This window comes from Megascapheus bottae, chromosome 17 (assembly GCF_031878675.1).
Source record: "Megascapheus bottae isolate mThoBot1 chromosome 17, mThoBot2.hap1, whole genome shotgun sequence".
NCBI classification, from domain to species: Eukaryota; Metazoa; Chordata; class Mammalia; order Rodentia; family Geomyidae; genus Megascapheus; species Megascapheus bottae.
This window is the reverse complement of record NC_143525.1, coordinates 49,783,668-49,797,185: the sequence shown is the minus strand read 5'-3', so window position 1 is coordinate 49,797,185 and position 13,518 is coordinate 49,783,668. Positions and strand designations below refer to the sequence as shown.

Genomic DNA, 13,518 nt, shown 5'->3' with positions numbered 1-13,518 from the left:
GGGGTAGACAGTAAGTCAGGACTCCTTGCTGTCATCACGGTGGAAATGGACCAGAGAGAAGCCCAGAAAGGTTTAGGAGATCACTGCCTGGAAATGCCTGTCCTCTAGCCTAGCTGCTCTCTGGGAACGATGTGGACTCTAGGGACTCTTGGCATGTCTGGGGACACTCCATGCAGCAGAGGAGGGGTGTTCGTGGCATGTGGCAGGTTGAGGCCAGGAGGTGGCATGTCACAGCCCCAAGGACAGAGCATGACCAGCTGAGGTGGACTGGCCTGCCCTGGACATAGCCCTGTGCTCACAGACGTGGTCTGCTGCTGCAGGAGGGCATGAGGTGACCTGCTTTGCCTGTGACCTTGACCCCAGCCTCTCCTCTGTCTTCCTCTCCCCACAGGTCCTGACGAGCCCTGCCTGGGCCACAGCACACAGAGGATGGAAACACGCGCCCAGCAATGTCTCTGGGCCGCCTCCTCCGCCGGGCCTCCTCCAAAGCCTCGGACCTCCTGACTCTCACCCCCAGTGGTGGGGGGCCCCCCTCTGTCCTAGATGGAGAGATTATCTACTCCAAGAACAATGTCTGTGTGCACCCAGCTGAGGGGCTGCAGGGCCTGGGGGAGCACCACCCAGGTGAGGGTCAGGGGCCTGGGGCAGGGTGGTCTCAGGGTGCAGAGGAGTGGCAAAAATTCCCAGGAGATTCCGGGTCCTGCTTGCCTCTGCCCAGGGCAATGAGAATTAGAGTGACACTCCCCATTCCTCTGGCTCTGCGGAGTGGAGGGACTTGGCGACTGCTCAGAACCTCTGGTCACCTGCGGCCATTCCCAGGATGGAATGATCATTCTGGGGCCCTGGGGGAGAGAAGCGTCCCTTGGGAGTTTGCTGTTATTTGTGAGTCCCAGGGGAAGACACTGCTTTGTATTTATAGGGCAGGACATATTCTGAGTTAGGGCACAAGTGCCACCACACTCAAGAAAAATGAGCATTTGGTTCTAACAGCTAACTGTAGCGCGTCCCCCCCATGGAAGGGTTCCGGCCAGTCCGTCGATCTCTCTGCCCTGAGTTGGAACAGAAGTTTGTTTTAGTTTGTGTGTGGAGGCTGATCCAGAGTCTTGAGCTCAGAGCCTGAGCGCTGTCCTTTAGTTTTTTCACTTAAGACTGGTGCTCTACCACGTTGAGCCACGGCTCTGCTTCTGGGTTTTGGGTAGTTAGACATGAGAGCTTCATGGACTTTCCTGCCCAAGCTGGTTCCTGACCTTGGTCCTCAGATCTCAGCCTTCTGCATAGCTACCAGGGCAGCTGTGACACCAATGTCCAGCCCTTCCTTAGCTTATTTTTATTTTTTATTTTCCCCAGCCCTGGGGCTTGAACACTGTCCCTGAGTTTCTTTGTTTTTCCCGTCAAGGCTAGCACTTTACCATTTGAGCCACAGCACCATTTCCAGCTTTTCCTGTGTGTGTGGTACTAAGGAATGGAACCCATGCTTAGCAAGCAGTCTAGCACTAAGCTACATGCCAACCCTTCAAAGCTTTATTTTCTTTTCTTTCCCTAGCATCCTCACTCACTTATCCAGGACTTGCTTGAAACTGCAGTGAAGTGCTCAGATCTCACTGACTGCTATCACTTTAAACACTAATAACCAGTAAGCAGGTGTGTTGGCATGCCTGCCATTCCAGACTTCAGGGGGCCGAGGCAGGACCATCTCTAGTTCAGGCTGGCTTGGGCCACAGAGGGAGGCTCTGTGCATAAGAATCTAGATAAATAACTACATGATAAAATACTCAGACATGTGGTCAGGGTCTCCAGCTGTCCCCCTTCCCTGCCCCTGGGAAGAGAGGAAGCAAGCCTACGTGATGGCCAGGCTTCCTAGAGCCCCGTGAGTGAGCGAGGGGAAGGGAGGGAGGGAAGAAGGGAGCAAGCGAGCCAGCCAGCCAGCCCAGGAACCAAGAGAGTCTGAGGCTGCCCTGTGTTCCCCACGTGGCCTGGCTCTGAACTGTGGGAGTTGTCAGCGCCCCACCCATCGGAGGGCCAGCCCTGTGCAAATCAAACCCAGTGTTGGAGGAATAAAACAAGCTCTAGGAATGAAGCCCTAACCCTGAGTTCAAGCCCCACAGCCACCACCAACAAACATCCAATGAAGTGTTTGGGTCACACCCTCCTTCCTGGGGTGTTCAGGGCCCCGGCTGCCAGGTGCAGGACAAGAACCGGCCACCAGAAGACAAGGCAGCCAGGTCCCGGCCTGGCCACATCTGTCCTCTAACCTGCTGCCTCCTTGAATGCAGGCCCCCTTGGCGGTCTGGGAATTCAGGGTGGGCTGGAAGGGGCTGACCCAGCTCTGAGGCCCTGTGTGTGATGGGCTCAGCATTGGTGCGTGCGTGCGTGCGTGCGTGCGTGCGTGTGTGTGTGTGTTGATTCTGGTAGATTCTGAATTCATGGGTCTGGTGTGAACTACGTAGAACGACAGGTGCCCTGGGGAAGCTGTGGCAGTGTTCCCCAAGACCTGAGAAAGGAAAGGGCAAGGAACAGCCCCGGTCTCCACCCCATCCAGATCCCAAAGCCACCCGGTGTGAGGGTGTGGAAAAGCTCAGCTTCCCCCTCCTCCCCGCCACGCTCCGGCACAGCTGGCAATGTTCCCAGGGTTTCCCAACCTTTCTTGAACACGACTTGACTGGAGTCCAGGATCCAAGAGATGTGGTCTGGAGCACAGATTTCTGCCCGAGGCGGGGATCGACCCAGAATAGCAAATCCGGGGACAGGGTGCCGCAGCCCAGGAATGAGGAGACCAGCTGAGTGCTGCAGTGGGAAGGGCTGCCGCCCTCCCAGCCTGAGCACGGAGGCTTGCTGCTGGTCCATCCCGCAGACCTGCCCTGGAGAAAGACCCAGAATGCACAGCTGAAGGGAGCAGGCAGGCCCCGCCCGGCCTGCATTTGTTCCCGGGAAGCAGACATCCAGTCCCCACCTGCATCCCTCCACAGACTGCTGGACCGCTGGACTGGCTAGGCCCGTCCAGTCCCGGGGCTGGCCTCAGGCTTGGCCTGCATGGTGTGTGCGTGGGTGCGTGTACAGAGAATGCCCAGAGCATACCAGAGCACAGATCCATGCCAGGCTCATCTCTGTCCCCGAGGTATTTTGCTGGGGGCCGACAACAGCTGGAGCTGGCTGTTCCGTGCGGTCTCCATGGAAACTGCCGGAGGGCGCCATGCACAGGGCTTCCTGCAGCCGGCATGCCCCCTGACCTCCCGTCCTGTGACTCCCCGCAGGGTACCTGGGCTTGTACGTGGAGAAGGACGAGCTCCTGGGGGCCACGCTCATCCTGGCATGGGTCCCCAACTCTCGCATCAAGAGGCAAGATGAGGAGGCCCTACGCTACATTACCCCCGACAGCTCCCCTGTGCACAAGGCGCCCCGCCCTTGGCACCGGCGTACCCCGAGCGCGGGGGCTCCCCCCCAGCCCTCCCTCACAGAACAAAGGCCCTCCCTGACCCCCAAAGATGAGGATATCCTGGTGGTGTCCCAGAGCCCTGGGGACACTGTGCACATCAGCCCATCCCCCGAGGAGGGAGAGCCGCTGACCCAAGGCCCTGGAGCCGAGGGCCCCCACAGCGACTCCGGGATCTTGTCCACGGTCAGTTCACAGGACGGAACGGAGGACGGCCCAGAGCCTCGGCTTGAGGCTGGGGAGGAAGAGGGCTCCTTGGAGCTTTCTGCTGATGGTGTGAGCAGGGACAGCTCCTTTGACTCGGACTCAGACGCCTTCTCTTCACCCTTCTGCCTCTCCCCCATCAGCGCCGCCCTGGCTGAGGGCAGTGGTTCTGCATTCCTGGAGAGCGAGGGAAGGTGAGTTTTTCACTCACGGTGGGCTCCCGTAGTCCTCTCTTCCAGACCTCTGGGCATGTCTGCCAGCTGCAGTGGCAGGAGGTGGCCACTGAGCCCCAGTGGAGCTGGCTGGGTGCTGGACAGACATGGGGGTGGACATGGGGGCAGACAGTGGGCGCGGGGGCCAGCTCCCCCACCCCCGTCAGCCAGAGTGAGCAGGTGAGCCTGTGCCTGGCTCTGGTGGGGGAGGTCTATCTTGGCACCTGTCTGCCCCCCCCCCCGGTGCCATCTGGGTCCTCGACTTGAAGTAGTGGCGTGTGCCAGCGTAGCAGGATGGGTGTGAGGGATGTGATGATAATCACAGACAGCAGTAATTGATGGCTGAGCCATGTGCAGGGCCTGAGACTTGCCGGCACTGGGGCCTGCAGGCTCTCTACCCTGGGGTCCAGGGTTAGTCACAGAACTCAGCCTTGCACAGAAGAGGAAAGGGAGGTTCTGCCACTCGAGCCATGCCTCTACTTCCCAGTTTTTGCTGGCTAATAGAAGAGTCTTTCGACTATGTCTGCCCTAGCTGGCTTTGAACCATAATCCTCAGATCTCAGCCTCCTGATTGCAGGCGTGAACCACCTCACCTGCTCCAGCTGGGTCTCATCCAGGGCTGGAGTGTACAATCACACAGGTAGCAAAGGTCAGTGGACAGACACATGGCGTGCCTTCCCTGGGGTCGCAGAGGAATTCAGGATGGACGCAGCCCTGGTTTTCCCTCTCAATAAGGCATAGTCCTATAGCTTCTTGGAGAGCCAGGACGTTTGTCCCCAGTGCCTGCAGAGGGCCAAGCCCTGTGGTGGTCTCGGTCAGGGACGGGCTGAGGCCAGCGCTCCCCCTGGTGGTGGGACCGTGTCGGTGCAGTGGTGCCTGAACGTGTCTGTGTGCCTCAGTGCGGGGGAGGTGAACACGTCCTGGCCTATCCCTTCGCTTATCTACCCTCCCCCCACCAGGGGACCCCATTCGGAGCCTGGCCAGTACCACTGTCCATCCAACAACCCCATCTTGTCAGGAGCTGGGAATGGGGACCTGCCAACTGAGCGCTGGCTATGCCTGTGGTTGGAGTGATTTGGCACCATTCTTTATTTTTCTGTAGCCCTGGTGTTCCTGTTCATTTTGGGGCTCCTCAGGAGTCTGCACACCAAGTCCCTTTCCTGGACCTCTTTCTGCTAGCTGGCTCCCTCCCTGGCTGCTCTGGCGGCCCCCGGGGGCTCCATACAGCCTTGACTCCCTGGCTCTCAGAGCCTCCAGAGTCATCATTTCCACCTGGGGCATGAGTATCGCCCAGGAGGCTGGGGTTGGGGTGTTGTTACCCCACCCCCGTCTGGGGAAGGCTGGCCCAGGCCACCTATTCTTCAGTCTCTGCTGTGGGCCTCTCACCCCAGCTTCCTCCTGCACCCAGCCAGCCCCCCATATTCTAGACTGTCTGGCAGGGCCTCCAGTCTGCCAAGTTGGGCACCACTCAGCTCCTGCTCCCCTGTCCTCCTGCTAGAGCTGTCTCTTACTGTGGGCTGGGTCCCCGCCAGTGCCCACAGGGCCAGCTGTGCACTTTGGGATGGATGGATCCGGGTCAGACTGACTTTGCCCCTGGTGTGTGACATTGGGTATCTGAAGCTCAGCTGCCCTGGGGGAATGGAATGCGGGGATGCTGTGAGTCAGTGAGGAGGGCGGCCTGTGGGTGAAGCCCCCTCGAAGCTGCCCCTCTGCGGAGGAGGGCGGGGGGCTGCTGCTGGGAGTGGCACTGCCTCCTCCTCACTGTGGGGTACCTCATGTGCTTGGGACTCCTGCGTTGTCTGAGTGCCCCTTTGGCCTGGGGCACGGAGTCCCCTGTGCCATGTCTCTGGCCCACTGGGCCCGATCTAGTTTGGATGAGGTTCCATGAACAGTGTCGTTGATGTACATGGAGTTATGTAAGTCAGATAAAGGGTACCTTTCTTTTTGGATGGTGTCATCCCTTCCTCCAAGTTGTATGAGTTATTTCCCACGCCGTGTCAGTGAGTGCCACTGCTGCATTTGTTTGCCCAGGTTGATTTTTTAAATTGGTCTAAGATGTGCCATCTTGGTCCCTGGAAAGCAGCCATGGCCCCTGCTCATTTCCCGACCTTCGGGGCACCTGGCATGTGGTGGTGGGTGCACTGGCCCTCAGCACAGACCTCCTCAGATGGCTGTCCTGGGGCAGCTTTCCAACACCCTGGTGTCCAAACCACTTAGCTCAGCCTGGCACCTGCATGTCACCTGCATATCCCGAGCTCTCCAGGGGGCTCCCATTGTAGTAGACCACGCTGGGAGGGAGCTCTGGGGGAGGCAGAGGACATCAGAGCTGGGATCAGGGACTGTGTCCTGGCCAGCAGAGCTGGGCTGAGGACCCGCAGGGACTCGGTAACTCCTAGAGTCAGAGTGCTGACCCCCTGCCCCAGAGGGCAGGGCAGGTAGGCCGGCTCAGGGCTCCTCTAGTGGCAGAACTGGAGAAGTACAGCTAAGTAGCTGGTTCCCCCTGGGATGTAAGAACCGTTCCCTCCCCTGCCCCAGGACTGCAGGGTCCCCCAGATGTTTTCTTGCGTGGCAAATAGTTCAGAGGCTGCTGGGTGGTTAAAAGCAATGACATGGTGGACCCTGAGCAGGCTCATGTGGGTGCTGTCTGTGGGTCACAGGGCCTGTACCTAGGAAGCCTGACTTGCTGGGTCCTGAAGGCTCCCTTGAGCTTAGCACAGTGATGGCCAGGAAATTGAGCCAAAGAGCAGTGCAGACCTCCTTTGGGGTGAGGGTCACCTTGCACTGTCACGCTCCCTCCCCCACCCCGCCAGTAGTCCCTGTCCTCCAACAAATCAGACCCAAGGCCCTGGGCCATGACTGGGCTGTCTAAGGCGCCCTGTCCCAGGGCTGTCCTGGGTGTTGAGGAGGAGAAATGTCCTGTGTGGCTCCTCTCCTGGAGTCCCTCCTGGAAAATCATACCACAGGAGGAGAAAGTGCACGCACCCACCCGTGCTGCAGGAAGGCAACTGAATGCCACCATAGCGAGGAGCGCCCACAGGGTCAAGCAGGGTCCTGGTGCCGGGGTGCTCCAGGGTACATTTTGTGAGGAAAGGGCACCATCTGCCTTCTCAGAGGGCTGGTGCTCCACGCCCCACCCCCACACCTCCAGAGAGCCTTGGTCACAGCAGGTGGACTCTGCCGTCCTGAGGCCCGCACGGCCACATGAAATTTACAGACACGGGCCGGGAGTTTGGCCTAGTGGTTAAAGTGCTTGCCTAGCATGCATGAAGACCCGGGTTCGATTCCTCGGTACCACATACATAGAAAAAAGCCAGAAGTGGTGCTGAGGCTCAAGTGGTAGAGCTCTAGCCTTGAGAAAGTCCAAGGACAGGGCTCAGGCCCTGAGCTCAAGCCCAGGACTGGCAAAAAAAAAAAAAAAAAAAGAAATGTACAGACACCTGTAATCCTGAGGAGCCGAGTTCAAAGCCAGTCTGGATAAGAAAGTTCATGAGACCCTTATTTCCAATTAACCACCAAAAAGTCAGAGCAGAGGTATGGCTCAAGTGGTAGAGTGCCAGCAAAGATCAGACAGGAACGAGGCCATTCTGAGGGAGGCTGCCTAGCAGAGCTTCCTTCAAGATGGAATGGTCCTGGTGACCGCCGGCCCCCCGTGCCTCTCCCCTGAGCCCCCAGCATGTGGCGTGTGCAACTGCACAGTGGAACACTCCTTCTATGGGACATCCACCCACACCAACAGAAATGGCACCTGTGGACATGGCCCAGGGGTGGGCAGACAGGTGGGAAGGAAGACAGGTGCCTGTGTGTCTGCAAGAATGCAGTTGTGAGACTGTTCCTTTTTTAAAATTTGTGGTTTGTAATTACATTAGTCAGAAGATGAGCATTGGGTTTTGTTTTGGGCAGTACTCGGGCGCGTGTTCTGCCTCTTGAGCCATACCTATAGTTTTTTGCTTTTGCTTGCTTTAGTGTGTGTAAAGACCTTGACCCTCGTACCCATGTCCCCTCCATAGCTGGGATTACAGACATGAGCATCCAACTTTGGCTTCTTTGTGGAGACAGGTTCTCTTACTTTCTAGCTGAGGGCATAGTCCAAGGTCAGTCCTCCTCCTTCTGTGATAGATAAATAGCCGGAATTGCAGGTGTGAGCCACCATACCCGACAAAAACAAGTACTTAAGACTAGCTAGCCCCGCAGTCCTGGGGCTGGCTTCGGCTCCCCTGCTGTCCTGTTAACGAATGCACACAGTGAGACTGCTGCTGCTGGCCTTTCTCCATACCGTGGGCAGTCCCCGACCCCACTGTGCTCAGCCTCAGGGTTGCCACTGTCTGTCCCCAGGCCAAAGGTGCTGGCCTTTGAGGTCAGCAGTCAGGGTTTCAGGTCAGGCTGCGCAGTGTCTGCTTCCGGGTTGCAGCACCTTCTTGTGGTCTCGATGCCACGTCCCCACCTGCTCTCACGGGCCTGGTGGGCCTGTGGGCACGGACTCTGGGTCCTGGCACCCCAGCCTTTCATCCTGGCCGGAGGGCTCCTGGTTCAGTCCCAAGCAGCCTCCTGTTTCCAGATGGCAGTGTCCGTGCCGTAGGCCCCGCCATGCTGCACGTGCGAGGGCTCCTTTCCTGGGAGTCCTGGGCCATCCAGATCCCCTCTGGACGTTCTGCTTCCCGTGGAGAGTGTCTACACAGAGTGGTTCTGTGGAGAGGGGGTCCCCTTCCCGCACAGGGCAGGTCTGGGAACATCTTCCTTGGAAATGAGTGGGGAAGGCCGGCCAGGTAAACAGCCGCTCCATTCCCAGGGGCAGCGAAGGAGGGTCCACCTTTCCCTAAAGCCAGCCAGGAGCTAGCAGCAGAGGCCCAGAGCCCAGGGTGGGTACCCAGCAAGGACTGGCATGGTGCAGGGTGCACAGGGCAAATTAATGATGCCTTTAGGGCACAGGGGGTGAGGGAACAATATCTTAAGAACGTCTGCCTTGAGGAGGAGAAGGGTCACAGGGGTCACTCAGCAGTTATTGATGGCCTCTCGAGCATCAGGGGCAATTTGGCCCCACTTCCCCCATGACACTGGGCCAGAAGTTAACCTGGGAAGGTTATAAAATTGGAAGTCAGAGTGAGCCTGCACAGTACAGCAGGCAGTGGAGTTCTGGGGTGCTGGCCTTTCTCCCCTGCTGGAGGTGAAATGTGACCCCTCTCTTTGGTGGCTTCCAGAGCAGCCTGCAGTATTTTTCGCATGCGCCAGTACTGGGATTTGAACTCAGGGCTTTTGTGCTGTCCCTTAGAACTTTGTTGCTCAAGGCAGATTGCTCTACCACTGGAGCTACAACTAGCTTTTTGCTAGTCGGTGATAAGAAGCCCACAGACATTTCTGCTCTTGATTCCCAGATGGCAGCCTCTCCCCGTCTCTTAGTCAGCCATGGGGCTGGACCTCACGGCCTTCGCTTTGTGCTCGGGGACACTTGGAGCCAGAGCTCCACTCCCAGGTTTTTTGGTGGCTGATTGGAGATCCGAGTCTCATGGACTTTCCTGCCTGGGCTCGATCCTCAGCTCTTTGCCTCCTGAGTAGCTAGAACCACAGGCTCGAGCGACTGGTTCAGTGGGTGGACTTTCCTCCTGTGGGATGGTTTCAGCAGACTCACACGCCCCCTTCCTGTCGCTGGTCTTCTCCCCCCAGGGACCACTGTGCTCAGAAGGATGGGAAGGAGGGAGGGGGAAGAGGAATGAGCACTGGAATGCCAAGACCACAGGTATGTTAGGAGACCCCTCCAGCCAGTGGGGAGCAGGGGGGGGGGGTTGGGTGTTGGTGGGCCCTGCAGCAGGGAGGGGGGCACAGACCTGCCAGGGAGCTTGAGAATGGAGTGGCCAGGAGTAAAGGAGAGATGTGTCCTTGTCCCCCTGAAGCCAGCCCGGGCACCCCAATGCCTTAGGCACACCCACACCCCCGGGATGTTCTGGGAGCCCTTGCCGCCCCTCCCCGTCCCCCCGCAGCGGGCTGCTGCTCCCCACGATCTGTTGTTTGGATTTGTTTGTGCTTCGGTAACCGGGAGCTGAGATTTATTTCTTTAAAACATCCCATCGCTCGACACCCTGCAATCTGTTCTGGGCTGCCTTAGACTCTTCTTGCCTTATGTTTCTGCAATCCTTGGCGCAGGCTCTGTGTGCGTGTCTCCCTCCCCCTCCACCCCCTCGCTGAGGCCGAGATGGCCGTCACCAGCTGCTCCCCTGCCTGGAGGGACCCCTGCCCACCCCGGAGTCCCACGGATGCTACCACGGAAACAGCAGCGGCAGGTCTTAGTGCCATGGCTGGCCTGCAGCCCCTGGGTAGTCTAGAAACAGCCAGCAGGTCCTGTAGAGTCGCCCAGAGGTCTCGCTGCCAGGCCAGGAAGCTGGAGACACCCAGACAAGCAGGGCCAGAAACTGGCTGCCACCAGCTCCAGGATCTTGGAGTGGTTGCCAAGGAATTCAGGCTGGGTCTGGACAGTGCCCGGCCCTTTGAAGTGTGACTGCACACGTGTGTTTGGCACACACACGGTGTTGGAAAGGGAGAGGCTGTGGGCTGGGCCAGTGAGGCCCTGGGGGTCCAGCCTGGCTGCCAGATGCCCGTTTGGGAACTTGAGCCTTCACCTGAGATCCCCGAGGTGTCGCCTGGCAAGGTCTGTTACCTCGGTGCCTCTGGCCCCCATCGGAGAAATGAGGCAGGGAGAGGGTGAAGTCAGAGGACCCTGGAAAGGGCTGTGGAGGGGCTCGGCACGCATGCTAATTGTTGCCATGGTGACTGCACTTAAAAGTGGCGCAAAGGCAGCCTATGGGCATCTGGGGGCTGCCAGGTAGAGCCAAATGGGAGGCGTTTTCCTCAGAAGCCCAAAGTGACGGTGGGTGTGGGGCCGGCCGCCTGGGCGACGCAGTACAACCTCCTCTCCGTGTTTCAGTTCACCGCTGCAGAGACAGGCAGCTGGGTCTTGTTGGTTCTGCGTATGGACCTGTCCATGCAACAGAAATGTCTACGATTTAGGTTTTAACCACAATTTTTAGCAGGTTGGTCCCCGAGCTGTGAAAATGTGCACAGGACCCTTCATCCCAAATACCTAGGGGGAACATCTCTCGTAAAGCCACACGTGCAAGCACGCCTGTGATCCTAGCTGCTCCGGAGGCTGAGATCGGAGGATTGTGGTTCAAAGCCAGCAGGGCAGGAAAGCCACCAGAACTCAGGAAACGGAGCTATGGCTCAAGTGGTAGAGAGCTATTCTCGAGCCCACATCCTCACTGGCTTTGTTTCCTTACCCTTGAGCTTTTAGTATAGTCCATGATAAAATCCAGTATATTCTAAAAACTAGTCCAGTGTTGAGTGTGATTCACAAATATTTTGCCCAGTCTATGACGTTAAGCTCAGTTCAAGTCCAATTTGTCAATTTTCTTTTGTATGGATCATGGCTTTTGATGCCAGACCTAGGAATTCTGGGCAGGTGCTGGGTCTGGAGATGTTCTGGCATTTTTCATCAGTAAGATTTACCACTTTTCTGCCTCATTTGTCGATTAGACCGTCCGTGTTTCTGTCTGGCCTTCTGTCCCCTGAGCACTTCCACACTCCCTTCAGCTCGTCTGGAAGTGTCTTTGTGGGTCTTGCAGCTGCATTTTCTGCTATGGTAGCGGTGCTAGGGTTTGAACTTGTGTCTCTGTTTACCCGGCACGCACTCTTTACCGCTGAGCGAGCCTCCGGCCTCCCTCTCCGTAGCCACACCGTGTCTGCCAATCCTAGCACTTGACTCCAAGCCCAGACGCTCTTGTGGAGTTTTGGCTCAAGGCTGGTGCTCTGCCACTTGAGCCACAGCTTCACCTCTGGCCTTTTTTTTTTTTTTTTAATCTTTCTTGGGGCTTGAACTCTGGGCCTGGGTCCTGTCCTTGAGCTCTTCAGCTCAAGGCTAGTGCTCTACCATTTGAACCACAGTGCCACTTCTGGTTTTCTGATGGTTAGTTGGAGATAAAAGTCTTACGATTTCTGTGCCTGGGCTGTCTTTGAACCGAGATCCTCAGATCTCAGCCTCCTGAGTGGCCGGGATTACAGACATGAGCCACTGGCGCCCAGCTCCGCTGGTGTCTTTCTATTAAAGCCACCAAGACGGGGAGGAGAGGAGTCTCTGAGTCCTCCTGAGCTGACAAGAGCAGATCCAGGCACCTGGAGAGGGCTGTGGAAGGGCCTGAAAATCTAGTCTGTCTGTCCTGCTTCAGCTCACCCATAGCCACAACTCCCCAGGGTCTTTATGCAACCTGGCTGAGGGTTGCACAGGCCTGTGGGCCCACAGGCCTCTCTGGCAGGAGCTGGGGCTGCCTGTAGGAGCGGAAGCCAGGGCCCTGGGGCCGCTCTTACATCAGCAGCTGAGCAGAGCCCTGAGGGCTCACGTGAGCTGAGCATGCAGTCACCCATGCACTGCGCGCAGGTCACCCTAGGCCCCTGGGGACAAGGCTGGCTGTTGCAATGTAACCCAACCCCTGATGAAACCCTCTCTGAAACTGGGAGGGGGGACCTTTTGTTTTGTGGGGGATTACTGTATCTGGTTCTGTTTGCATTCAACTTGTAGACATCCCGGGATTCCCAAAGCACCAGCCCTGGCACACAAGGCGAGGGGCTTCCTGCCAGGCAGCCCCTCTCCCTGCACCCCTGCCCCTGCCCCTAAGAGCACAGGAGGAGGGGCTTCCTTGATTCAGAGAATCTGTTTGGAAATTGGATTCCATCCGTTTCCTCAGCCATCCAGAGCCAGTGGACACCCAGTCACAGCTCCGGAGCCTGTGAACACGGTGTCCCTTCCTGCTGGCCGGGCGGAACACTGGTGGGCCATGCCCAGGCAGATGGCTTCACTGTGGGGTTAGTGCCACAGCCTCTCTTGGCAGTACCCTGAGAAGGGGCTTCTGGGCACAGGCCCTGGGGCCCAACACGGCCTCAGTACCTTGCCGGGACTGGTGTGGTTGGGCTGCCCTATCTGTCGTGGCACAAGAGAGAGGAGAGACCTTTCTGGAGGACTCAGTGCCATTTTGTTTTGTTCAGTGGTTTCCGGAGCAGAATGGGACCCTCCAGTGACAGAGGGCCTTCCTGGGGGAGCCCTGGGGGGGGCAGTGCCACCTGGCAAGATGAGGATGGCAGGCTCGGGAGGGGAAAGCAGGGCCCTTCTGTGGGTCACTGGTGGAGGCAGCGGTGTGCCTGGGAGGGTGGCTGTGCAGGAAGTGAGGCTCTCTTGCTTAGCTGTGCTGAGGGCAGAGTGCGGGCTGAAGGCATCAGGATCTGTCTTGCTTCCGTAAATATTTAAACACAGGGAGGATTATTTTTGGTAGGTCTGTCTCTCTTCTCTCTGAAGCTGGCTGGCTGCCTGGATGGGTGTCGAATAACACTGGTCGGTGCACGCATGCGCGCATACATGTGCGCGCGCACACACACACACATGTATACAGAATGTACGCGTGTGCGCACACACACACACACACCCACCCTCCATGGGTTTGTGGTTCCTACAGTCCCTGTTTCCTGTTTGGAGGGCCACTGTGGAAGGAAAGGCCCCCCGGTGGGAAGCCAGTATGGCAGAGGTGGATGGGGACAGTTCTGTGAGCTTCTGGACCACCAGCTGCTGTGCTGGGGATGGTGGCATGCTGGGGACACGGGGGCAGGGGACACGGGGGCAGGGCACAGCCCACCTGGGGT

At 57.9% G+C, this 13,518-nt stretch overlaps 1 protein-coding gene across 2 annotated transcripts in view; it reads left to right on the top strand.

Annotated features, from left to right (window-relative positions):
* Positions 1-397: 397 nt before the first annotated feature.
* Tbc1d16 (TBC1 domain family member 16) overlaps positions 398-13,518 on the top strand; it is a 42,118-nt gene continuing 28,997 nt past the window's right edge. For both annotated transcript variants that reach the window (XM_090351328.1, XM_090351327.1), the window contains exons 1-2: positions 398-624; positions 3,252-3,828. In XM_090351328.1, coding sequence (XP_090207454.1) covers positions 450-624; positions 3,252-3,828 — 752 coding nt within the window. In that variant the 5' untranslated portion in view covers positions 398-449. The remainder of the gene's footprint in view (positions 625-3,251; positions 3,829-13,518) is intronic.